Genomic DNA, 27744 nt, shown 5'->3' with positions numbered 1-27744 from the left:
GGATATGGCAAACCCAGTTTCTAATTTTCCTTCTGCCATGGAAGCTCACTGGGTGACCTAGGGTTCAGCTGATCTTACTCAGTCTTGTGATAATAAAATGGCATGGGGGGAGAAAAGTGGGGTATCGATATTTCAATAAAGAAAGACATCATTTGTAGGAAACCTCCAGGCAGTGGCTAGAGCTCTCCTGGGATTACAACTGATCTCCAGGCGACAGAGATCAGCTTACTTAGAGCAAATGGCCCCTTTGGAAGACGGACTCAATAGGAGAGCCAGTTTGGTGTAGTGGTTAAATGCCCAGACTCTTATCTGGGAGAACCAGGTTTGATTCCCCACTCCTCCACTTGCACCTGCTGAAAAGGCCTTGGGTTAGCCATAGCTCTCACAAAGTTGTCCTTGAAAGGGCAGCTGCTGGGAGAGCCCTCTCAGTCCCACCCACCTCACAGGGTGTCTGTTGTGGGGAAGGAAGGTAAAGAAGATTGTGAGCCGCTGAGACTCTTCAGAGTGGAGGGCGAGATATAAATCCAATATCTTCTTCATCTTCTTCTTCATTATGTCCTATTGAAGTCCCTCCCCTCCCCAAATCCTGCCCTCCTGGGGCTCCACCCCCAAATTTTCTAGTATTTCCCAACCAGGAGTAGGCAGCTGTTATGCCAGAGGCTAATGACTCTTAGAGATACAGAAGCCCTGTTCAGTTCTTACAGTTTGGGCAGTCCTCCCATGCATAAAGGAAGATCATGATATATCATATCATATATCATTGTAGACATGTTGAGTCATTTATTTTATAGATTTTTAAAATTTTTATTGATTTTAACTACAAAAAGAAGAAGCAGGAGCAAAGATACATAAAAGGGGGGGGGGAAGGGCATGTACAGAGTGGGAAAAACAGAAACAAAGAAAAGTACAAATATATCAATTATAATTCTACCTCCAAATAAAATACCCAGTGTTCTTCTTGCATGTCCTGAGGCTCTGCCGCCATGATAGCTGACTCAGCAGAAAAAGGTGAACACCCGACTGCTTTCTTTAGCTCCTTTCAGTAAGCTTTTGATGTATTGCCTCTCTACTCCAAGAATGGCAATTCTACTCTGCAAGTAAGTGAGCTTTCAATACCACTGGCTAATGGGTCGTTTTACATAACAACGAGCAGGCAGCTCAAAGGAAGGGATAGAGGTCGACTATATCCCTACTTTTCCTGCGAATGAGGCCTCGAAAAGTCAAAGAGCAATTTTAAGTATCGGAAATAACTTGAAGTGGACTGAATACAAATACTTAAATCGTCCTGGATTATAATTGGACAAACGTTAAAGAGACTATTATTTGGCTGCAATAAGGTCTGAACATAAAAGAGATATATTTTAGAGAGATTTGTCCCTGTCATCCGACTGTAACTGAAATGATAACATTGGAAATCTCAGCTGGAGCTGATTTGGAATGATGATCTAACAGGATCTTTATGCTACTTTTCAACTTGGATTAAGAGACTGAGTTTGCTGACAGAGAAAAATGGCACTGCCAAGCGAAATGTCTTATAAAAAAGATATATTATGGAATATTACTTCTCTGAAATAGAATCTTAGTTCATTAATGCAGTTGATTAGAAAGCAAATGGAAGCTTTTATGCTGAAAGCTAGCGAACTTTCAAATCTACATGAGCTGAGTGCTAAAGAGATTTTGGCGATGTCTGCGGAATCAGAATGGGAAAGTGATCCGTTCTGAAACAAACAAAAGAAAACCAAAACAAGATTGAGTGAAGTCCTGCTGAGAGGAACAAATGGCACAGAATTCTTCTCCTCATTACCGAGATGGGTGGCCACATTGAGAAGAGAAAAGGTGCATCCCAGCCAACAAATTAAGATGTGGAAATCTTTCAGGAAGAAGGACTCTTGAATTTTTTCCCTCTCTGTGGATAGTTGGAAATGGAACTCTCAATAAGACGTGATTTTAAAAGGCAAAGTCTGATGCCTGGGTTATATCAAGTTGGTTTTCTTTGGAGTAATATGGATATAGAAGCAAAAGGGATCAAAAAGTTTTTAAATTTTAAGAAGATAGATAACGTAATCAAATTGTAACTTGGTGAGCAGTTGGATATGGAACTTATAGTAAGAATTCATATATGATTTTAAAAGGCTAGGTGGGATTTTTGGACTATATACTTAGGTAGATAGATAACATAATTATTTTTCAATTTGGTTTGCATCTAATAGATAAAGATATATGTTTTTTATGCCTACTGTAATGATGATATTGTTGAACCAATAGGTGAATTTGTATTTTTAATATGGCTAAGTTAAGCAGCTAAAATTAAGATTTAAAAATTTTCCTGGGAAGAAGGATTCCTGAGTTCTGGTTTTCCTTGTGGGTAAATAAATATGGAATTATTAATAAGAACTGATATGTGTCCTTAAAAGGCCAAGGGAGAGCCTAAGGGTGGAAGGGTGTTGTTAAAATGTTAGATAAATATACAGTTAATTTGGATCAATAGTAAAGAGGGCAGACAACACATTTATTCTTATGGCAGGTTTATTTTTAGCATGTTTGTTTGGAGAAATTGTTCATACTGATATAAGAGTTGGATTAATTGTTAAAAAGGCAGACTGCACAATTATTTTGTAATCTGGCAGATTTGTTTTTAATATGCTCCTCTGGAGAAATTGCTTATACCGAGATGGAGAAATTATTATGTTGTATTTTTTAACTTGTTAAGGATAAAGATGATTTTTATGTGCTTATTTTAATAAGGATATTGTCAAGCTAACAAATTAGTCTGTGCTCTTAATATGGTTAAGCTAAATCAGCCAGTCTTGTGTCAAGATGGCTTTGAATTGTTTATACTTACTTGTGTTGAAGAAGAATTGCTTAGACATATATTGCTAGTAATAGTTTAGTAAAAAAAAAATTATAATGAAAGACAAGGATGGTAAAATATATGGAGAACTTCATACTTGCAGGTAGAACAAACTGGGTATTTTATTTGGAGGTAGAATTATAATTGATATATTTGAGTCATTTATTTTATACCAGCTGGGGGATGTATGGAAGGAGTGGAGGCAACTGATGCCACCACCTCCATAACTGGAGTTCGTTTTTAGACTGTTATATTGTTTTTAAATTGTTATATTGTCATATTATATGCATCTGATTTTAACCTTGTATTATTGACTGTTGTTACCCGCTCAGAGCCCATTTGGGAAAGGGCGGGCTATAAATTGAAAATAATAAATAAATATATCATATCGTATCATATGAATGCAAGATTCTCTTGACATGTCAAATGACCATTTTGTGCAAACAAGGCATTGCACAACTTTTCCAGCTTTGGTAGTGCTACGGAAAACCCAGAGAGTACATCTGATGCAGGAAGATGCATCCGTTGCTCTTTTCAAAGAAACTGGCAAGCAACAGCACCTATTGGGTAGGAGGGCCATTGCTGGTAGCATATTTTCCTATTACATGAGGTTGGAGCACCAAAAATCATAATGATTGAACAAGGATCAGCATCTATGTAATAGAAGAAGAAGAAGGTGGCTCCCAAGCACTCATCAGTGCTTCTTCATGATGGTGTGTTGATGTGAAAGAACAGAACAGACTGAGTGGGGGGCAGAGGTCAGTGGAGGCAGCATCCTCGCAGCTCTGCCCAAGAGGTAGCTGGATTTTCACTCTCATGTGCTGGAATGGCCTTTCCCCTACTCGTGCTGCTTGTGGCATATCCTGCCACAGGCTGGGCATCTGCAAAGCATAGGGTTGCCAATCCCCAGGTGGGATTGATCAGTGTGTTGTTGTTGTTTTTTGGGGGGTGTTGTTTTTTGAGATAAAAGCACCAAATTGTCAGCATAGCATCCAGTGCCTCTCCCCAAAATGTCCTCCAAGTTTAAAAAAGATTGGACCAGGGGATCCAATTTTGAGCCCCCAAAGAAGGTGCCCCTATCCTTCATTATTTCCAACTGAGGGAAGGCATTTAAAAGGTGTGCATTTCAATGTGATGGCTAGAACTCCCTTTGGAATACAATTATGCTTGTTCCAACCTTGCTCCTGGCTCTACCCCCAATGTTTCCTGGCTCCACCCCCAAAGTCCCCAGATATTTCTTGAATTGGACTTGGCAATCCTAGCAAAGCAGAAGGCTCACCATGATCCATGCAGGTCGTCTGTGGATGGGGCCTCCTCAGTGCACGAGTGGTTCCTGCTGTGCACGGCAAGCAGATTGGCCTGTAGAGGAGCAGAGAGAAATGAGGGGAGTTGTCCGCTAGAACACAGGCTTTCTTCCAGGCGAGGTTCTCCCCACATTGTTGGAGTGAACAACTCCATGTTCAACTTTCTCTGCCATTATTCCCTCTTCGCCTCTGTCTCACCTTGCTTTAGAGCTGAACGTGACTTTTTCTTGAAGCGTCAACAAGGCAACGTCATAATCATAGAATTCGGGGATCCCAAGATTTCGTAGCTTCCCAACGGTATACTGAGGGTGGGATTTGAGTGCAGCTGCATGGAACATTTTTTCGCCTACGTAAAAGGAGGGCTGTAAGCAAGCTTCCAGGAATCTTGAAGGCCTTGAGCTTTCACCCACTCAAAAATAGCAATTTATGGATGCATGCAAATAGCCGAATACATTTCTTATTACTTTATTGTTCTCCCCCCCCCCCCCCACGTGGATGTAAAGGACACAAAGTTAAGCCTATACATTTTGACTCCATGCCAGTGGGCACTCTTCAAGTGTGGGCAGATATTGATTGATTTCCTTTGTCATGAGCCCTGAGAAGGAGGAGCTGGAAGGGTTAACAGACCAGGAAGAACCAACAGCTGGCCCGTCAATCACTCTCCCCACATTCCAGGCACCAAAGCCGGCTGTTGACAATCAGTCTCCTCCAAGCTCTCCCCCTCCAATCTCAAGAATGCACAGCCATCTTTGCCAAACACTGGCAGAACACAGGCATGCAGCGCGCCAGTGCTTCTGATCTCTTAGCCCTGAGTACTAGGAGAACTACAGCCACCCAGGGAGCAGGCTGATTGAGGCTCCCATATAACTCACGCCCAGGACTTGGCAACCTCGTGGAAGCAACAAGTCGATTCCCTGGCTTGCATCCATGCTCCTTCCTGATTCCAGTTCCTGACAGGTTTGAATTCCTTGGCACCCTGACCCTTTGGCTTTGGACACTGACTTCTGCTTCTGGTTTGCAATTTTGCTGTGGTGACTCGGCTCCTGATTGACTTCCCGAACTTTGACTTCGCACCTGCTTTAGACTCCCCCCTGCCTGCGCCCTGAGAACGTGACATCCTTCAGCATTTTTTTTAATTTGAAAGTTTGTAAACATACTGTGCCCTTGAGGAAATATTTTGTATCAAAATGCTTTTGGATCTGCACATAGCAGTAAGATAATAATTTCTGAGTCCCTGTTTAAGGTTTTTTGTGTCATCATCCATCCAGGGGTCATTTTGGAGAAAAATAGGTGGTGGAGCTCATCCAGGGATCGTTATGCAGCTGTACCTACTATTCAATGGACAAGGTGGGAAGGAGGAGGTGGAAGGAACTCTCAGAAAGGTTCAGGAGCGCGCTCTTGTGAGCTCCCGCTGAATCCAAGGTCTGCATCCATCCATCCCCCCTCCTTCTCATTCTCTGGTGTTGTCCCCTTTTTCTCTGGTTTTTGCTTTCATCTAGCCAACTACACTCCCCTTCCTGAAGATGCAAATGACCTGGTTCTATATGAATTTTCCATTGAAAGTGTGGGATATAACTCTTTTAAATCAAATAAATGTGGTTTCTCCCCTTTCTTAAAGCCCCACATTTCATGTTTTCGCCCCCCCCCCCACTATAAATATGAAGATACTGATAATTCAAACTTGATTTCTATGGTTACCACCAGTAGCGGTTGAAGTGGGGAGCCCACTGGAGGTCTGATTGGCTCTGCAGATTTTTAAAAAAACAAACAAACAAACATTGCTTTGGCAGCAGCTGTCACCACAGTACAAGGATATGTACAATGTGACTGAAGGTAAGCTAGGGCAGCCATTTTGTGGCTGTGCCCACCACACCGCTTCAGAATTCCAAAGGTACCTGCAGGCTCAAAAAGGTTGGGGACCCCTATTCTCTGTCTTCAGCAGCCACTTGATGGGCAGACCTTATAATATACAAGCGTGCCTACATCATTAACATCAACCGGTGTTGAAAGAGCTGCACTGGCTACCTGTTGCATTCCAAATCTGTTTCAAGGCGCTGTCAGGCCTCGGATTTAGTGGGAGCTCACAGGAGCACAGCTACTGAACCTTTTTGAGAGTTCCACCTCCTCTTTCCCACCTTGTCCACTGAATAGTAGGTGCAGCTGCATAACAATCCCTGGATGAGCTCCACCACCTTTTTCCCTATAAAACGACCCCTGGGCACTGGTATTGACCTTTAAAACCCTATATGGTCGAGGACCTGTCTATCTACGGAACCACCTTTCCCCATACACTGAGAGTACTGCATTTGAGAACACAAAATCTGTTATCCATCCCTGGGCCAAGGGAGGCCAGACTGAGCTCTACAAGGGCCTTCTCAGTGGAAGCACCGATGATGTGGAATGCACTCCCAGAGGCCATAAGGGCCCTGCAGGATCTTTCTCAATTCTGCAGGGCCTGTAAAACTGAATTATTCTGACAGGACTATAATATCTAAACAGGAGAGGACTGCCACTTTAATACTGCTGAGGACCATTATATGGGGGCCATCGCATGGACCACTGTCAGAAAAAGAAGGAATTATGACATCATTATTAACTAGACTGCCGATTGAAGGAAGCTAGAATTCTGCCTATATTAAAACTCTGAAGTAGCACCATAAATGTAACTTTAATTGCTAAATTTCATTGTTTTAATACTGTAACTTAAAATTGTTGTTTTATTGATTGTTAATCGCCCTGAGTCTGTTCGCGGAGAGGACAGGATAGAAATTTGAAGTAAATAATATAAAACTAATTAATTGAAATCTGCACATCTTTACTTCCATAGCTGAAAAGGCATAAGCACAGAGCAGGCTGCTTGCACCTTTTCTTATCTGCCCTGTCTTCCCTCTGTGCTTCCTCACCTGGAGAGAACTGGGCTTACCTATCTTTACTTTGATATCGTCAGCTGTATCATCAATGGTGAAACAATGAGCGGCCGTCAAGACGCATTTCTCAGAAATGAGGGTTCCTTTGCACATCTCAGTTCCACGCCCAGGACGCTTTGATTTGGAAGAGAAGAGCAGTGTGAATATTTGAAGATTGGGGGGGGGGAACCCATGTCATTTGGAGGGGGACACTATTTTGGCCAATGGAGATTATTTACACGCAGAGTTTTTGCTCCACTTTGACATTCCAACTTGAACGTGCAGGGGGATGTTGGCCAACTACCCAGCTTCCCCTGTGCTTTGATTTCACCCTCCCCCTCTCACAAACCTGGTTTGAGACAATATTTAAAAAAAAAAAAAGATGGCTCCCAGACTAGGATCTGGAAGATTCAGGTTCAAAGCCCCACCCTGCCATGGAAGCCACTCAGGAACTTTGACACAATCGCTTGCTCTCACGCTAATCTACTCCACAACAGTAGGCAGCTTAACTCTCAACAATTTATACCTCGAAAGACTCTTGCTCTTGTACTGCAGACCAACATAGCTGCCCACCTGAAACTACTTTACAAGGTTATTATGAGGATAAAACAAAGAAAAAAGAACAGGGCTGGATCTACATATTTTTTGAGTGGGGGCAAAACCAAAAAATGGTGCCCCTTACAGCAAGCGCTGGGATTGGAGGGCAGAGAGAGCGATCCCGGCGCTTGCTGTAAGCGTCAGAGCTGAAGCCAGGCAGAAAGGCATGGAGGAAGCATGCTGCCCCCTCCACAGCCGGCGCTCGCAAAACGCTGGGTTTGCGGAGGGGGCGGGTGCTTCCTCCGTGCCTGCCTGCCTGGCTTCAGCTCTGATGCTTACAGCAAGCGCCGGGATCGGAGGGCAGAGGGAGCGATCCTGGCGCTTGCTGTAAGCGTCAGAGCTGGAGCCAGGCAGGTAGACACGGAGGAAGCGCCGGGATCGGAAGCAGCGGATCACCCCCCAGGAGGAAGGTGCGTCCTATCGTCCGGAGCACCTCATGGTGCAAAAAATACGGTAATTGGGGACCCAGCCCAAGAGAGACGTGCTCCTGAGTGTCTGCGGAGAGGCCACCTTCGAGATCACAAAGGGTCTCTCGGCCCCCGCGAAGATCTCAGAGAAAAGGTACGAGGAGATAGTCAGACTCCTGACCGGCATTTCTTGCCCCAGCCATCCATCATCGCCCGCCGATTTCTCTTCCACAAGAGGGATCAAGGGGCGGGAGAAACGGCTGCCTTCTACCTGGCCACTCTCCACCACATTGCAGGGAACTGTGGTTTCGACAAGTTGGAGGAAGCCCTGAGAGATCGATTCGGCTGGGGCCTTCGAGACTAAAAACGGCAGAAAAAGCTCTTCGCAAAGGAGGAGCTCACCCTCCAACTTGCCTTCAACAAAGCCACCGCGTTTGAGAGAGCCACCAAAGTTTACCACAACCCGTGAGCAGAAGCTGTCCACCAGGGGGAGATGGCTCCGGGCAGCCCAGAGAAGGAAGAGACACACCAGCTCCGCCGCCAACCAGGAATGGGGCCGAGAGCGACAGAGAGACAGGCCAACACCAAGTGCGCCCGCTGTGGAGATCCACACAAGCGACAGGACTGCCCCTATCGCAACGTGGACTGCAAGAATTGTGGAAGAGTGGGCCACATAGCGCGGGCTTGCCGGGCCAAGGCAAACCGCAGACGCCAGTCCACTCACCACGACTCGACTGATGCCCACACGACCGCATCGATTAGCCTGCAGATAATGAACTTGCCCCTCACCACCCCCGATAAGGTCAGGCTGTCGGTCCTAATCAAGAGCGCTCCATGCCTAATGGAGCTGGACTCGGGCTCCTCCATCTCCATAATTTCAGAGGAGTCCCTAAGAAAACTTTCCCCCCGTGGCTGGCCCCGGTTGCGACCGGCTGATTTTCATACTGTGGGACTTCCAGAAAAACCCTGTACATATTTTGGGTTGGGCCACTGTAAGGGTAGAGTTTAAGAACTTTAAGGGTGCACTGGACATACTCATGGTCAAGCGCCAGCTCACCACATTACTGGGGCTGGCCTGGTTTCGACCGCTGGGCATTCAAATAGTGGGGGGGCAGCAGTTGCAAACAAATAATTTCGAGAGCGTATGCCGGGAATTCCCTGAAGTGTTTGATGGGTCCCTGGAGTGCTACAAGGGGCCTCCCATCACCTTACCTCTCGATCCCCACATGAGACTGATAAGGCGGAAGGCCAGGCGAGTTCCGTTCGCTCTTAAACCAAAAATAGAAGCGGAGCTGGACCGACTCATGGCCCAGGGAGTGCTAGAACTGGTATCATAAGCTGCGTGGGAAACACCCAAAGTCACTCCAGTGAAGCCAAGTGGGGATGTGCGCATATGCGCTGACTATAAGTGCACAATAAATAAAGTGCTCCAGGACAATCCATACCCCGTCCCGGTGGTCAGCCACGTCCTGGCGGCCCTAGCAGGCTCTAAGGTTTTTGGGAAACTGGACCTGGCCCAAGCGTACTAGCAACTCCCGGTGGACGCCGAGACAGCAGAGGCTCAGACCATTGTGACTCATAGGGGAGCTTTTCGGGTGTGGCAGTTGCAATTTGGGGTTAGTGTGGCATAATGGACTCTCTTCTCAAAGGGATCCCCGGAGTGCAACCATTTTTCGATGATGTTTTGATCGCTGTCCCGGACGCTGAGGAGTTCAGCAGCCATCTGCAAGAGGTACTCCGCTGCTTCCAGACAGCGGGACTTAAAGTGAAGCGGGAAAAGTGTTCACTCGGGGTGCCGAGGGTGGAGTTCTTGGGGTTTGCGGTAGACGCCGCTGGAATCCACTCGACGGCCGACAAGACCGGGGCGATAGTCCACGCCCCGGCCCCCACGTGCAAAGTGGAGTTACAAAGTTTCTTGAGCTTATTAAATTTTTATCACTCATTTTTGCCCCACAAAGCGGCCATCACAGAACCCCTACACAGGCTACTCGATAAACACGCCCCGTGGGTCTGGGAAAAGAAGGAGGCTGCCGCTTTTCAGGCAGTCAAAGACCTCCTAGTTTCCAATGCTGTGCTCCACTATTTTGACGAATCCCTACCAGTGATTCTGGCTTGCAATGCTTCCCCATATGGGGTGGGAGCCGTTCTGGGGCACCAACTCCTGGACAGGACAGAGGTTCCTGTGGCCTATTATTCGCGGACCCTGACCCCCGCAGAGCGGAACTATGCCCAGATAGACAAGGAGGCCTTGGCAATCGTGGCAGGCGTGCATAAATTCAATGACTACCTGTACGGTAGGCGTTTCACAATTGCCACGGATCATAAGCCGCTCCTGGGCGTCCTCGCCCCAGACCGCCAGACACTGCAAATTCTGTCACAGCGCGTCCTGCAGTTCGACCAGTTCCTCAACTTGTACACATATACCCTGGTCCACCGCCCGGGCAAAGCTATGGGGCATGCTGATGCCCTCATCTGCCTGCCGTTGCCCTCTATGGACCCGGATCCCACCCCTGCCCACCATGTGATGCTTCTAGAGACTCTACCTGAGAGACCCCTCCACGCTGCTGAGGTAGCTCGGGCCACGGGCAGGGACCGCATCCTCGCACGTGTTTTAGACTGGGTGGGAAGGGGGTGGCCCGCGGGCAAACTGAACGCAGAATTCAGGGCATTCGCATCACGCAGAGACGAACTGTCTATACACAAGGGGTGCATCCTCTGGGGTAGCAGGGTGGTGGTCCCCCCCCCCCCCCACTGCGGAAGCAAGTGCTGGAAGACTTACACGAAACACACCCGGGGACAGTGCGTATGAAGGCTCTGGCACGCAATTATGTATGGTGGCCGGGGATGGACGAGGAGATAGAGGGGTGGGTGAGAAGGTGCCAACTCTGCCAAGAGTCCCAGCCAGATCCACCCAGTGCCCCTGTCCACCGCTGGGAATCCAACTGGAGGCCGTGGTCCTGGCTACACTTAGACTTTGCGGGGCCATAGCAGGGCCAAATATTCTTTATTCTGGTCGACGCATACACCAAATGGTTGGAGGTGATCCCCGTGGCTTCAACCTCCACAGCAGCAGCGGTCAGAGCCTTGCGAAGGGTCTTTTGCACCTATGGGATCCCCGAGACCCTGGTCACAGACAATGGTACCGCCTTCACCTCCCGGGAATTACAGGAGTTCCTGAATAGGTACCTCATCCAGCACATTCGGTCCGCCCCTTTCCATCCAGCCACCAACGGCCAAGCAGAGCACATGGTGCGCACCACAAAAGAGGCCCTGGGTCGCATCGTACAGGGGGATTGGGACCACCATCTGGCAGCCTTTCTATTTGGGAACAGAATCACCCCCAATCCCGTCACCGGGTTAAGCTCTGCCGAGCTGCTAATGGGGAGGAAGTTGATCACGAGGCTAGATAGGTTGCATCCTGACCGGGCTACAGAGCTCTGCAGCTCCCCATTATGCATGGGATGGAGAAGGTAGAGAAAGAAGTCCTTTTCTCCCTTTCTCACAGTACAAGAACTCGTGGGCATTCGATGAAATTGCTGAGCAGTCGGGTTAGAACGGATAAAAGAAGGTACTTCTTCACCCAAAGAGTGATTAACATGTGGAATTCACTGCCACAGGAGGTGGCAGCGGCTACAGGCATAGCCAGCTTCAAGAGGGGGTTAGATAAAAATATGGAGCAGAGGTCCATCAGTGGCTATTAGCCACAGGGTGTATACCGTATTTTTCGGACTATTGGACGCACCGGACCATAAGACGCACCTTCGTCTTCCGCCATCTTTCGCGGGATGCGGGTACCATTGCAGCCTTCAGGCTGGAGCCAGGTATGTAGGCGCGCGTGAAGCACTGGGTTTGTGGTGGGGTGGAGGGAGCCAGGCTCGCAGGCATGGAGGGAGCCAGCCACGTGTCCCGCCAGCGACCGCGAAGTGGGGGCGTTTATGGTCCGGTGAGTCTGGGTTTGCAGTGGGGGCGGAGGGAGTGATCCCGGCGCTTGTCTCCCGGGGCTGCAGGACCCCTCCCCCCCACATCGTCTCCTTTTTTGGCGTTTATGGTCCGGTGAGTCTGGGTTTGCGGTGGGGGCGGAGGGAGTGATCCCGGCGCTTGTCTCCCGGGGCTGCAGGCCCCCTCCCCCCGCCCTGTCTTCTTTTTTTCAGTATTCGCTCCATAAGACGCACCCACTTCCCCCCCACACTTTTTTTTGGGGGGGGGAAGTGCGTCTTATGGTCCGAAAAATACGGTATATATAAATTTTTGGCCACTGTGTGATACAGCGTGTTGGACTGGATGGGCTGTTGGCCTGATCCAACATGGCTTCTCTTATGTTCTTATGGAGATCTAACAACAACACCCCCGGAAGCTACCCAGCCTATGCCGGCCGTGCCGACTATGCAGGCAGAAGAGCACCACAGTGGAGGGCATGACCCCCCCAGAGCGGAGGTTCCGAAACAGCGACAAGCGTCGGACAGCCCTCTTCGGCTCATCCCACCATGAGGAACCAGCGGCCCCCCCAGCCACGGCGGCCGCTCTAACTCCCCAAATAACCCCGAGGAGGTCGACCAGGGAACGCAGGGCGCCAGCCTACTTGAAAGACTTTGTGTCTTGAACTAAGGGGGGAAGAGTGTTGTGTCTCGCATTTCAGTCCTGAAGTTACAACGCAGCGAACGCTACAGAGGTCACTGGATGTAAGCGCGCGAATACACTCCACCAATCAAGATCTGTGATGGGAAGTTTAACTGGCCAGGATTGGACCTGGCCAGGCAGAGGGTTGTTCCGGGGTATGTATATAATCGGGGACCCGGCCCGTGTTTCCCTCTCTTGTGATGTACTCGCTAATAAAGCATGTTGCCTTCAACACGTCTCGTCACTCAGTACATTACACAGGCGATCTGCCTCCTCCCATTTAAACACCTCCCCCCCATTTAAACACCTCCGCAGGGTGTTTAAATGGGAAGGGAAGCCACAGGGCTTGCCTTTGCCACTGCCTTGCCATTCAGGGAGATGGCAAAGGCAAGCGATTTGCCTCCCCCCCATTTAAACACCCCTGTGTGTGTTTAAAGGGGGCGGGAGCCACGGGACTGCTTTTGCTGCCGCTCCACCTTGCGGAGAGGAAGCAAAATCAGCAGATCTTTCTCCCTGCTTCAGCTTGGCAATTTGTCGCCACCCCCTTGGCACCCAGGACTAGTACCCCCTCTGCCCCCCCCCCAGATCTGGCCCCGAAAAAAATCATGCTTGCCATTCTGAGCTTGGGAAGGATGAAAGTAGAATGTTCTAGACCAAACATATACCAGATAGGATGATGGATGAACTTACCAAGATGGAGATACTGACAAGCCAGGGATTCTTTTCTTCATCATCGGCACTGTTGTACTCCTTAGCCAAGCCACACATGCTCAATGCCTCAATTTCATCTGGAAGGTGACAGAAAGAAAAGCACATAGTTAGAACCTCATCCGGCGCTCTGTTCTCCTGAAAGGTGCAACTGGCTGAAGAAGAGGCCTCAGAGAGGAAACAAGTGGGAAAGGACAAAAACCTAAATTAGTCCTGGGTTTTCTTGGGGAAGGGGAATAACTAAGGGTCCCAGTGAGCAAGTTCTGAAACCACAGAAACAAAACAATCGCTATTACCGATCATTTCATCAAAGACCTTCTGCATCGCTTCAAGGTTTTCAAGTTTAAAGACGTGCTTCTCGCCGGTTTTCTTAGAGGCCCACTCGTTCACTTTTTCAATTCTGACCATCTCCCCGATACCAAACACGTAGACATCTAGGAAGAAGCATGAATGGAAGCACAGGTGAGTCAAGAAAGTTCCAGACCTCTCAGAGACATGACGGCAGCAATGCGTAAGGCCATGTTCTGACACTGTACTTCGTATGGCATGAAAATGCCTTGTACTGACCAATGGCTTCAAGCCCCCCACCCCCTCCAAGAAACAAAAAAGAAACTTTGGAAAGTGAATGATTTAGAACATCAGCATGGAAAACACCTCCTTTCAGCATTGATTCTGATGGCGGATTTCAACATATTTTGCCCGCACCAGTCACAATAGCATCCAAATTGGGACAAACAACCCATGTGTAAGATCCCTTCACCTTCTTCAGTTGAATCTCTTCCCCCAGTTTTCTACTCTCCTAGGCTCTCTCTGTTTTCTTACCTTCTTCATTCACAGAATCAGTGTCAGATGGCCATCTAGCCTCCGTTTAAAAACGTTCAGGGAAGGAGAGCTCACCACCTCCTGAGGAATCTGTTCCACTGAGGAAGCACTCTAACTGTCAAGTTCTTTAACTGAAAACTCTTCTGATTTCATTTCAACACATTGGTTTTGATCTGCCCTTCCGGGGCAACAAAAAAGAACTCCACACCCTCCTCCATATGACAGCCCTTTAAGTACTGGAAGATAGTGATCAAATCACCTCTCAGTCATCTCCTCTCCAAGCTAAACATACCCAGCTCCTTCAACCTTTCCTCATAGGATTTGGTCTCCAGACCCCTCACCATCTTCATTGCCTTCCTCTGAACACGTTCCAGATTGTCTCTATCTTTCTTAAACTGTGGTGCCCAAAACTGAACACAATACTCTAGGTGAGGTCTAACTAGAGCAGAGTAAAGTGATACCATATGGACACTACACTTCTGTTAATACAGCCCAAAATTACCTTTTTTAGCTACTGCATCACAATGCTGACTCATGTTCAGCATATGGTCCACTAAGACCCCTAGATCCTTTTTGCACATGCTACTGCCAAGACAAGTCTCCCCCATCCTATAAATATGCATTTGATTTTTCCAGGGGTCGTTTTGGGAAAAAAAATAGGTGGCGGAACTTATTAGCATAACATTAGCATATGCCACCCACCACCCACCCCCAGACAAAAGCAACCCAATGTAAGAAAGGAGAGCCCCGAGCGAGTGAGGCCTGCTTGGGCTGGCCAGAGATCCAGCCAGGCCAAGCAGGCCTTGCTCACCTGGGGCTCTCCTGGGCCACCCCCCCCCAAATCAAAAGGCCAGCAAGCCACCTGCTGCACAAAATCACATAAGAAGTGGATAAAGGGTGGCACGGGCTTCTCCAGGAATTAATGAGGGCTGCTGGAGGCGTGGCAAAGCCCCTGGTGGCAGGCTGGCTGCCCCCTCTCCTAATCCAGGGATTGTTATGCAGCTGCACCTACTGTTCAATGGACAAGGTGGGTGGGGAGGAGGAGGGGGAACCATCAGAAAGGTCCAGGAGCTGCACTCCTGTGAGCTCCTGATTAATCTGAGGCCTGGATATTTCCTACCTAAATGCAGAACTTTACATTTATCCCATTAAAATTCAGGAGCAGCTGTCCTGATGTTCAGCCAAAATGGAATAAGGCTGTGGAGAAAAGGCACTTCAGCCAAATATATAAGACTGTAGTATAATAGAATAGGCCTTGACCAGGATGGTCCAGCCTAGGCCAATTGTATCCAATCTTAGAAGCTAAGCAGGGTTGGCCCTGGTTAGTGCTTGGGTGGGAGACCACCACGGAAGTCCAGGGTCACCGCACAGAGGCACGGAATGGCAACTCCACCTCTGTTATTCTCACGCCTTGAAAACCTCATGGGGTCACTATAAGTCACCTGACTGCACCTTCCAACTCCACAAGAGAACAGAGGCTGCTTTTAAAAACAGAATGGGGTTTTAGTCTGTTCCACTGTCCATTGTATTACTTATCTTGGTTTCTTGGCATTGTTTTCTGTTTTGGAAATTGTATTTTCTTCATTGTTTATGACATATTATTTCGGGGGTTTTGGGGAGGGGTTGGGTTTTGACTTTTTTTGGGGGGGAGGGGGGCACTATGTCTAATTTTTGTCATCCCAGTCAATTGCATTGTTTGTTGGGTGTCTTGCGACATTTGATTGCATTGTCTAACCCAGGGGCAGCCAAACTGTGGTTCGGGAGCCACATGTGGCTCTTTCACACATATTGTGTGGCTCTTGAAGCCCCCAGCCACCCTGTCAGCCAACTTGGAGAAGGTATTTCTTTCTTTAAATCACTACTGCTGGCCAAGCCAGCCGGTGGCTTGCAGAAAGCATCTAAAGTTAAAGTTACTTTCTGTCCCCTTCCCTCCCTCCCTCCCTTCCTTGTTTTGTGGCTCTCAAACATCTGATGTTTATTCTACGTGGCTCTTACCTTGAGTAAGTTTGACCACTCCTGATCTAACCCATGTAATTTACTTCAAGTCTGAGCAAGAAAGGCAGGCTGTAAATAAATACATTCCCAAATGGTGGCCTGGGAGTAGCAATAGATCCCCATTAGTCAAAGAAAAAAAATACATCTCATTCCCAGCCACAGATAATCACATCTTACCCAGGTAATCCTCACGATGCTCAACTCTCTCACGCCCAATATTGAGGAATTCCCGGATTTGACCGATGACAGGAGTTGGATCACCCCCCATGTTATAATTGCCTGGAAAGAAAGAATATTGGTTATAATACAGAGGGGCATGGAGCAGGGATGATGTGTGCTCTTGAAGGGAAAGCAGGCTTTAAGAAGAACTCTGCTGGATCAAGCCAAGGGACAACTTAGACCAGCATTCTGTTGTTTGTTGCCAGCATCTATTACCCATCATGATTAAATAGATGTTCCCTTTGGATGTCATTGTCTACTGCCTTTGAGCAGGGTACTTAGCACAATTAGGGCTCCCAACACCACCCTTGAAAATGCTGGGAGATTTTGAGGGTGGTGCCTGGGGTTAGGGTTTGGGGAGGATTGATTGCATTTCTGGGTGATGCTCTAGGCTGCCTCCCCTAGTCTCTAGGGTCTCTACCACAGGGACTGGGGTAAATTCCTAGAGTGTCACTATGTGGAGGCCATTTTTTTCCTCTAGATCCTCAGGGGTAGGAAATTGGGGCTGAGCTCTTGTCATTCCCCACCTCAGGTGGGTAAATGGGAGGCCTAAGCACTGTGTTCGTACATCACAATCTTTCTAGTGCATATTTCAAAGCTCCACTGTGAGCTGTACATCTCCCAAAATAGTGACAGATTCCAAACCTCAAAAAGGGGGCAGAATCACATGGTTCAGCCAATCATTGGCCACTTACTGTCCTCAGATACACGAAAGTGCAGTGGGTAGGGCAGGAACATTGCTACTCTGCTATATTGGTACAGGGCATGTACAAAGAAAAAAAAATCTCTCTCTGTGGAATCTCTGCAGCACCATCTTGGGCAGACACACTTGAGAAAATACAGAGACAGTGCAGGAAGAAAGCCCTCCACGTGGAAGCTCTCTTGCAGTGAAATTTCTCACCATCAGTGAGGAGAAGGATAACGTGACGGGTGGTGGTGATAATAGGGAGGGGATTCAAATGCCGCCGGAGTTCATCTTCTTGTTGATTGCTCATCATTTCATAGACTGATGTCAAACCAGCCTTTATGTTTGTCCCCGGCTGAAGTGAGTGATCTGGAGAAGGAAGATTGAAAGGGATGTATTACTCCTGATTCCTTGCTGCTAGCAACTGCTTTTGGGACTGAAAAGCTCTCCCTGTTTCAGCCAGTTTGCTGTAGTGGTTAAGTCCATGGACTCTTATCTGGGAGAACCGGGTTTGATTCCCCACTCTTCCACTTGCACCTGCTGGAATGGCCTTGGGTCAGCCATAGCTCTCGCAGAGCTGTCCTTGAAAGGGCAGCTTCTGTGAGAGCTCTCTCAGCCCCACCTACCTCACAGGATGTCTGTTGTGGGGGGAAAGTAAAGGAAATTGTGACCGCTCTGAGACTCTGAGATTCAGAGTATAGGGCGGGATATAAATCCAATATCTTCTTCTTCTTCTTCTGTTTCATTCTCTTCAGCACCATCTGGGTCATCTTTCCTACCGACCTAACATCTTGGAGGTCAGAACTCACCGTTGGCCTCAATTAAGAAGAGTCTTGCCGGCTGGATAGCCCAGAAGGTCATAATAGGTCCATAGAGCCAGGGTTACCAAAAGCCGCTATGGGACCCCAGACAAAGATTCCATTTGCCCTCCCATATGATCCTCATCCAAACCAAATATCATAACAAAGCAAATCACTTTGTTGCTGTTGCCAGGATAGTAAAAGAATCAGCCTGTCTGTTCATCTGCCCACTTATGGCAGGCACAACTAAACAGATATTCATGCTATTGAACTGAGCAGTGATTTCATGAAAGCTCATATGCTGCCACAATTTTTGTTAGGTCAAAGCAACTTACACTGTTCTCCTCTCCTCAGGGTTGTCCAAGAGAATTGGGGGAGGGGCACACATGACCAAGGACATTGTCAGCATCACTTCCAGCTAAAACCCAGAGGTGACATCACTGAAGCTCTAGGATTTTGCCAGTCTCCATGGTAAACTCATAAAAACTGGCAAAATCCTAGCACATCTGTGAGGTAACTTCTGGATTTTAGCTGGAAGTGATATCTACATGTCCAGGGCTTTTTTTGTAGCCAGGAACTCCTTTAGATATTAGGCTACACCTCCCTGATGTAGCTTATCCTCCTGAAGCTTACAGTTGGTCCTGTACTAAAAGCCCTGTAAGCTCTTGGAGGATTGGCTACAACAGGGGTGTGTGGCCTAATATGCAAAGGAGCTCCTGTGACACAAAAAGCCCTGCCATGTCCTTCCTCCCTCCCCCATTTTCTCCTGCTGTTCATTTTCTCCTGCCATTTTGCTGTAGAGGTTAAGTGCACAGACTCTAATCTGGGAGAGCCAGGTTTGATTCCCCACTCCTCCACATGCACCTGCTTAGTGACCCTGGGTCAGTCAAGAGCTGTCTTCTCAAGAGCAGTTCTTTCAGAGCTCTCTCATGCCCCACCTACCTCACAGGGTGTCTGTTGTGGGGAAGGGAAAGGAAAGGAGATTGTAAATCACTCTGAGACTTCTTTGGATAGTGGAAAAAAAAGTAAAGGTAAAGGTAGTCTAAGAGCCCCGTGGCGCAGAGTGGTAAAGCTGCAGTACTGCAGTCGGAGCCCTCTTCTCATGACCTGATATCGATCCCAGCAAAAGCTGGGTAGCCGGCTCCAGGTTGACTCAGCCTTCCATCCTTCCAAGGTTGGTAAAATGAGTGCCCAGCTTGCTGGGGCGAAAGTGTAGATGACTGGGGAATGCAATGGCAAACCACCCCGTTAAAAGTCTGCCATGAAAACGTTGTGAAAGCAACGTCACCCCAGAGTCAAAAACAATTGATGCTTGCACAGGGGACTACCTTTACTTTTTTTTTTTAAGGTAGTCTCCTGTGCAAGCACCAGTCATTTCTGATTCTGGGGTGACGTTGCTTTCACAACATTTTCACAGCAGACTTTTTTAAGGGGTGGTTTGCCATTGCCTTCCCAGTCATCTATACTTTCCCCCCCAGCAAGCTGAGTACTCGTTATAGTGGTATAGTGGTTAAATGTGTGGACTCTTATCTGGGAGAACCGGGTTTGATTCTCCACTCCTCCACTTGCACCTGCTAGCATGGCCTTGGGTCAGCCACAGCTCTGGCAGAGGTTGTCCTTGAAAGGGCAGCTGCTGTGAGAGCCCTCTCCAGCCCCACCTACCTCACAGGGTGTCTGTTGTGGGGGGAGAAGATATAGGAGATTGTAAGCCGCTCTGAGTCTCTGATTCAGAGAGAAGGGCGGAGTATAAATGTGCAATTCTTCTTCTTCTTCTCATTTTACTGACCTCGGAAGGATGGAAGGCTGAGTCAACCTTGATCCGACTACCTGAACCCAGCTTCCGCCAGGATTGAACTCAGGTCATGAGCAGAGCTTAGGACTGCAGTACTGCAGCTTTACCACTCTGTGCCATGGGTAGTGAAGGGTGGGGTATAAATGCAATCTCCTCCTCCTCCATCAGAACACCAGTGGGGAATGAGGACACTTGGGTAGGGGGTTGTGCACCAAAAGCAGGCAACTGGCAGCCATATCTCTCCTCCATTTTATCCACACAACTGCACTGTGTAATAGATTAGGCAGCATGTGTACACAACTAGCCCAAAGTCACTCAGCAAACTTCCATGGCAGACTAAAAAAAATGTAAAGGTAGTCCCCTGTGCAAGCACCAGTTGTTTCCGACTTTAAGAAGAAGAAGATATTGGATTTATATCCCGCCCTCCACTCCGAAGAGTCTCAGAGCGGCTCACAATCTCCTTTACCTTCCTCCCCCACAACAGACACCCTGTGAGGTGGGTGGGACTGAGAGGGCTCTCACAGCAGCTGCCCTTTCAAGGACAACCTCTGCCAGAGCTATGGCTGACCCAAGGCCATGCTAGCAGGTGCAAGTGGAGGAGTGGAGAATCAAACCCGGTTCTCCCAGATAAGAGTCCACACATTTAACCACTATACCACTATAATGAGTACCCAGCTTGCTGGGGGGGAATCAAACCCGGTTCTCCCAGATAAGAGTCCGCACACTTAACCACTACACCAAACTGACTTTGGGGTGACATTGCTTTCACAACGTTTTCACGACAGACTTTTTACGGGGTGGTTTGCCATTGCCTTCCCCAATCATCTACACTACATCCATGGCAGACTAGGGATCTGAATTTGGTTCTCCCCAATTCTAGTCTGTCACTAACCACTATACCACACTGGCTGGCTATACCAGAAGAAGGGAGTGGACTGAAGTCTTCCCAGGCTTCTCAAAACCCTCTCCCTGGCACAGGGAATACGCCTCACCTTCATGCCTGAGCTTCTCCAGTTGATCGATAACCCAAGCAGCGTTACTGCTGTGCTGGTCAGCTGTCGACACGATCACTTTGGGTTGGGTGGCAAAAGTGATGACGCCGTAATTTGGGGTGATGTCATAGCTGGAGACCTGCAAGGGGAGGCCAGAATGTCAGGGGAAGGGAACAGGGAAGAACCAAAGCTCTGAGTTAAAGCTCATGTTTTGGCACCTAAAATGTCCACATGAGTGAGGGATGAGAGTCATTTTTGCTAATTCCCCCAGCTTCCTCAGTAGGCTTCTGTATCCCCCCTGCCAAGCTATTCCTGGGGTTTCTGTGGCAAGAAAGAGAAACTAAACTATTCTAGTTAACTGGATGGCTTTGGATTGTAGTAGGCCATCTGCTTAGTTCAGATCAGGAGGAGAGCCACCATGCTGTTCCTCCTGATGCATGCAGGGAAAAAAGAAGAGGAGGAGAACAGAGAGGAAGGAAGTTCCCTATTGATTAGAGAGGGTGAGTGAAAGCAGAACCGGACAGGAAGGAGACTGATATGAACCTAGCTATCTAGCTTGCTTTATGGTGTTTGCAGTCTTGAAGGACTGAGCAAAAGCCATTGCCGGTCTGTTCTTCTCACAGTTATCGAGCCCCACACCTGAACTCATGATAGTTTGCTGGGCTTCACTTTGGTCTCTGCCCTTCAAATACCCAACTTAGATGGTAGAATTTTGATCTCAAGAGTTGGTAATCTTATTCAAGAGGTACAGTTTGCTTCGATACGGTTCCCCTTCTGGTGTGGGGGAGAACGGGGAAGCCACACCTTCTCAATCAGCTTGTTTATCACATCCTTGGCCTCGTCGAAATTCTTCTTGCCCACACTTTGAGAGGCGTCTAGAACAATGTAAATGTTCATCGAGCCACCAGGAGTGATTCTGATCTTACGCTGTTCTGTGTCCGCTGCAGGGAGAAAAGAACCAAAGATCAAAGGCAAATTTCCCAACTCCTCTGAGTTTCTACTCATTAGCTTCCTGTCCAAGGGACTCTGGGAAATCTTCTCAAGCTTGGGTTACCAGCCTTCATGTAGGACCTGGAGATCTCCTGCTATTATACACACTTTATCTCCAGACAGCTAAAATTAGTTCCCCTGGAGAAAATGGCTGCTTTGGAGGTTGGATTTTAAACCCTGGTAAAGGTCCTCCCCTCTGGAAACCCTGAACTCCCAAAGCTACAGTCAGCATTATGTCGCGGTTAGGAGCGGTGGACTCTAATCTGGAGAACCGGGTTTCATTCCCTGCTTCTCCACATGCACCTGCTGGTATGAACTTGGGTCAGTCACAGCTCTCTAAGAATTCACTCAGCCTCACCTATCCTACCTCACAAGTTGGACAATACCTGGAGTTTTGAGGGGTGAAGCCTGAGGAGGGCAGTTTTTAAGGAGGGGAGGGCCTTCAATGGTGCATAATTCCATAGGGTCCACCTTCCAATGCAGCCATTTGCTTCAGAGGAACTGACCTCCATCACTTGAAGATCAGTTGTAGTCCCAGGAGATCTCCAGCTACCACCTGGAGGCTGGCAACTTTACTCACAAGGTGTCTGTTCTGGGGAAGAGAACAGCGATTGTAGACCTCTTTGAGACTCCTTATGGTAGAGGAAAGTGAGGTATAAAAACCAACTCTTCTTCTTCTTCCATCCCCCGAATCTCCAGGTATTTGCAAACTCAGGCCTGGCAACCCTACGCAATTCTCCTCCTTCTGACCCATGTTATCCTTTGAAGCAGCTATGCCTATAGCTTATCTAGAGGTCTAGATAGACAAAACGCTAAGAAAACTATTATAATTTATTATCTATTCAGTGAAATAATCATTTTCTGACAACTCTCAGAACAGACTAAAGCTGCCAAGTTCCCAGGCCGGGCAGGGTTCCCCCACCAGGGAGGTTCCCAATCCACCGGCCCACACTGGGCCAGCGGGGGGAGGGATCCTCCCCCAACATTGTCAGTGTGATGACATCACTCGCAAGTGATGTCATCATGCCGGTGACGTCGCACGCCAGCTATTCTAGGAGCTTTTGGGAAAACTCTATGGTTTTCCCAGACACTCTGGCAATTTGGGAGGGAAAACTCTATGGTAAAATAGGTATCATAGAGTTTTCCCTCCCAAATTGCTAGAGCATCTGGGAAAACTATAGAGTTTTCCTGGAAGCTCCTAGAGAGGCTGGCACACAACATTGCTGACGCGATGACATCACTTGTGAGTGATGTCATTGTGGAAAAACAGTCCCCCACCAGAGGCTGCGGAGGACTTGGCAACCCTAGAACAGGCCTTGCCACAAATCCATTATTCCCTTGTGCACCAAAACTCACAAACAACTTTATCGGGATCTGAGGACTCCGCAACTTCAGTAAGCGATGAGATGAACTGAGAAGAGACTTCTTTTGGGGTGTCATAGGTGAATGGACCTGATGAAGAAAGAAGAGAATATGGAGATTAGAAATGGTTGGAAGTGAAGGATTTTGCTCTATCTCTTGGCCTCAGACTTTTTGGTGGTGGGGGGAGATCAGGACTACTGTTGCCAGCTCTGAACTGGGAAATACTTGGAGATTTTGGAGGTAGATTTTGTCTGGATAGGGCAAAATTTATGGGAGGGAGGGACCTCATTGGGGTATAATGCCATAGAGTCCACCCTCCTAAGCAGCCATTTTCTCCAGGATACAGATCTTGACTGTCTGAAGATTAACTGTAATAGTGGGAGATCTCCAGCTGTTACCAGGACATTGGCAATCCTAGTCAAGACCCTGAGCATCCTTCCTTTCTACTGCTCTGATGCTATCTCTTGATGTGTAGGTTGCTACTCTCAGGGAATCCTTCCTTTCAGCTGACACCATCTCTCCACACACACTTCTCCATCTTGGTATCAGGGCTGAACATGCTTCCTGCATCTCTATCCATCCTAGCTAGACTAGATTAAATTCCTAACTCTATCCTGTCTAGAATGGAATTCCTTATAACAATGGAGTCATATTAGTTTAGCACAGGCCTCAGATTAAGCAGGAGCTCACAGGAGCACAGCTCCTGAACCTTTCTGAGGGTTCCCCTTCTTCCTCCCCACGTACCTTGTCCACTGAATAGTAGGTGCAGCTGCATAACAATCCCTGGATTAGGAGAGCGGGCAGCCAGCCAGCCACCAGGATCTTTGCCACACCCCCAGCAGCCCTCATTAATCCCTGGAGAAGCCTGTGCCACCCTTTCTCCACTTATGTGATTTTGGGCGGCAGGTGGCTTGCTGGTCTTTTGACCCACACATGGATCTCTAGCCAGCCCAAGCAGGCCTTGCTCACCCAGGGCACTCCTTTCTTGCATTGGGTTGCTTTTGACTGGGGGGGGGATATGCTAATGAGCTCTACCACCTATTTTTCTTCAAAACGATCCCTGGTTTTGCAAATATACGCATGACGTTTATTATGGAAAAAGATCAGAAAAACAGACATATGTTAACAAAGTAATTCCAAGAAGATGTATATTAGAAGAGGTATATAAAAGTAAATATAACGAGGGTCCGCGTATTACTATTTCTTAGCAGCACACACAAAACCAGATAGACTCTGCTGAATTATGTGCCTTGAGCACATGGCTAACAATATTCCTTCATAAACTGGAATATAAGAAGTTAAAAACCTGTATATAGGATGTTTTGGAGGTCACTTAATTCATAGGGTCGCAATAAGTGGGAAGTGACTTGACAGCACACATATAGATGGATTGTGTCAATAAAGGAAGCCATGACGGACCTCACTAATTTTCAGAACCTGAGGCCGTTCATTCACAGGGTCACCAAGGCTTTTTTTGTAGCAGGAGCTCCTTTGCATATTAGGCCACACACCCCTGATGTAACCAATCCTCCAAGAACTTACAGTAGGCCACGTACTATGAGCTCTGTAAGCTCTTGGAGGATTAGCTTCATGGGTGTGTGTGGCCTAATATGCAAAGGAGTTCCTGCTACAAAAAAAGCCCTGAGGGTCACCGTAATTCGGAAGCAACTTGACGGCACATGACACACACATGTGAAAACCTGACAGCCCCCACCCTTCGCTCACTGCGGCATTCTGGTTCTGTTCCAGTCCAGGCTCTTGATTCTTGGCAAACCCGATATTGTGATCCCATGAGAGCAAGTCCATTGTCACAGTGGTACCGGACCCGGTCTTCTATTCGGTACCTTCTGCCTTCTTTTCGGGCACCAATAGGGATACCAGGGTTGAGGCAATGGCCGGCTGAGGAGGAGAAGAGATGACACTACTGTGGACATTGCTGTTGTAAAATGTGCATGAGTGAGCACGTGTGTTAATAGTGAAAAAGGGGTGGTATGTCCATGTTAAAAAAAATCTTCAATAGGGTTACCAGATGTCCTCTTTTTAGAGGGCATGTTCTCTCTTTTTTTTGTGTGTCCATCCACTTTGGAACTCTCTTTTTTTTAAAAAATGATTAAAATGGCCTCTTTTGGGGTTGGATGGTTAGGAATATTCCTAATTAGTAGCAATTATCACAGCTTCAGTAGTAGGAGTATTTAAAATTTCATTTCATTTATTCAATTTATATCCTGCTCCTTTCCCTGCAAGCAGGGTTCCGGGTGGCTTAAAACAATCAAATATACAATAAAACAACATTTACAGTTAGGATCCAACAATGAATTAATATATTATAATTTAAAATCCAGTGTAGCATTGAAGCCTACACCCTATAAGATTTGTCATAGTGATCGCTTCTTTGAACTAGTCATTCGGGAAATATGTCCTCCATTTTGCTTTTCAAAATATAGCAACCCTATCTTCCCAGACAGAAGGTGACCTGATTTGAATAAGGACTGCGGCATGTGAGGAGAAAAGGCTGTGTTCTTCCCCATCGATTCCATTTTCCCAATTTACAACAGTTCTGGGGAGCCACAGCATGCATCATTGTGTAAGTTGCTATGAAGCCATCATTACGTGAAGGTTTCCCAAGTAGTTAAACAGCACTTCCCCGGAGTTGTTTCAGCTTAGGAAAATGGGGGGCTGGCACCAGCACACCCTGACATGGGGCAGTTGTCAAGGCTCAGGGCTTCTGATATAGCCTATTGCTACTGACCGTCCCTTACTTGCTGGTGCTCCAACCACCTCCATGCTCTCAGATGTACACACCGCCAGTGCCACCAGTAGGGTTATCAACTCAGGGGTGAGAAATAGCTGGAAATTTGGGGGATGGAGACTGAAGAGTGGGGTTTGGGAAGGGGATGGGCCTCAGCAGGGTATAATGCCATAGAGTCCGTCTTCCAAAGCAGCTGTCTGCTCTCCAGATGAACTGATCTCTTGTCTCCTGAAGATCAGTTATAATCCCATGAAATCTCCATCTGCCACCTAGAGATTGGCACCCCTGGCCACCGGGAAAGGGCTGCAGGCAGTGCAGGTGGCTGTGAGCATAGCGTTAGAGTTGCCAGCCCTGGGCTGGGAAATTCCTGGAGATTTTGGGGGTGGAGCCTGAGGAGGGCAGGATTTAGGAAGGAGAGGGAGCTCAGTGGGATAGACTGCCATAGAGTCCACCTTCCAAGGGAGCCACTTTCTCCAGGGGAACTGATCTCTGTCATCTGGAGACCAGTTATAATTAAAGGAGATCTCCACACACCACCTGAAGGTTGGTAACCATGGCATAGGTTGTGGGAAAATTTGCAAGTGGGTGGGGGGGAAATAGGGTTGCCAAGTCAAATTCAAGAAATATCTGGGGACTTTGGAGGTGGAGACTTTGGGGATGGAGCCAGGAGCAAGGGTGTGACAAGCATAATTGAACTCCAAAGGGAGTTCTGGCCATCACATTTAAAGGGACTGCACACCTTTTAAATGCCTTCCCTCCATTGGAAATAATGAAGGATAGGGGCTCATAGAATTGAACCCCCTGGTCCAATCTTTTTGAAACTTAGAGGGTGTTTTGAGAAGAGCCACTGGATACCATGCTGAAAATTTGGTGCCTCTGCCTAAAAAAAAAACAGCCCCCCCAGAGCCCCAGATACCCACAGATCAATTCACCATTATACCCTATGGGAATCTATCTCCATAGGGAATAATGGAGTGCCCAGTAGACATTTCCCTTCCTCCCCACTACTTTCTGATGACCCTGAAATGGGGGGAGGGCCTCCAAACTCGAGGATCCCCTGCCCCCACCTGGGGATTGGCAACCCTAGGGAAAAATCACACAGGTAGGTGGGAGCCATGTGAGTTCGTGGGAAGAAGGGCATGAGTTGGGGTCCTGGTGGTAGGCAGTGGAGGGGAGGAGACCCTGAAAACTCTCTACACAGCCCCCTCCCCCCAAACCCCCCCACAGAACCAGCCCGCGGGGGTGGTATGTATGTGTAGGGAAGTTGAAGCATTCTCCTCATTCTCTGTAGTGCTGATCCAAATCAGGCCAAGCACCTCAGAATGTAAGTTCGCAAATGAAAACTCCCAGAACACATCTGCTGCCACTGCTGCCCACCTGGAAACATCTACAAAAAGTTCACATGGGGAACACCAAAAAGATAGAGGAGAGAGAGCAGCCTCTTGTAGTTCTAACTCCCTTTCCAAAGATTTCGCCTGCAAGCAGTCACTGAAACTCACCTTTATCGTCACAAACAGTCGTCTGTCCACTCCATTTCCCATGGGGGAGGCATGTGCGGTTCTGGGACCCACGCAGCATGTACCCCTGGTAGCATTCAAACCTCAGTTCCTGGCTTATATTGTAGTAGGGCTGTCGGGGTTCATACAGGCCGTTTTCAAACTCTAGAGGCCTGGTGCATCGAATGTCTGGGAAGAAACAAAAAGCTGAGCCTAGTGACTTGCCTGCAAGTAGAGTTTCCAACTTCCAGGTGAGGCCTCAAGATCTCCTGAAATTTTACAACTTATATCCAGATTACAGGAATCAGTTTCCCTGAGGGTAAAATGACTCTGATTTGGAGTACGGATTCCATGGATTGTTATATCCCATTATCTAGGGATGCCAGCCTCCAGGTGGGGCCTGTGGATCTTCCGGAATTACAGCTCATCTCTGGACTAAAGAGATCAGGTCC

The 27744-nt window shown here is 47.8% G+C and overlaps 1 protein-coding gene across 1 annotated transcript in view; it reads right to left on the bottom strand.

The window, feature by feature from the left end:
• The window catches only part of LOC132571914 (uncharacterized), a 97339-nt gene that overhangs the window by 9907 nt on the left and 59688 nt on the right, over positions 1-27744 (bottom strand). The window contains exons 21-32 of the mRNA XM_060238706.1: positions 27296-27481; positions 24773-24946; positions 23042-23137; positions 21500-21636; positions 20696-20834; positions 17328-17480; positions 16385-16486; positions 13687-13824; positions 13373-13470; positions 7079-7196; positions 4354-4501; positions 4131-4210 (exon numbers count right to left, since the gene is read on the bottom strand). Coding sequence (XP_060094689.1) covers positions 4131-4210; positions 4354-4501; positions 7079-7196; positions 13373-13470; positions 13687-13824; positions 16385-16486; positions 17328-17480; positions 20696-20834; positions 21500-21636; positions 23042-23137; positions 24773-24946; positions 27296-27481 — 1569 coding nt within the window. The remainder of the gene's footprint in view (positions 1-4130; positions 4211-4353; positions 4502-7078; positions 7197-13372; positions 13471-13686; positions 13825-16384; positions 16487-17327; positions 17481-20695; positions 20835-21499; positions 21637-23041; positions 23138-24772; positions 24947-27295; positions 27482-27744) is intronic.

This window comes from Heteronotia binoei, chromosome 5 (genome assembly GCF_032191835.1).
Source record: "Heteronotia binoei isolate CCM8104 ecotype False Entrance Well chromosome 5, APGP_CSIRO_Hbin_v1, whole genome shotgun sequence".
In the NCBI taxonomy this organism is placed as follows: Eukaryota; Metazoa; Chordata; class Lepidosauria; order Squamata; family Gekkonidae; genus Heteronotia; species Heteronotia binoei.
Note: the sequence above shows the minus strand (reverse complement) of the source record. Positions and strands in the feature narration are given on the sequence as shown.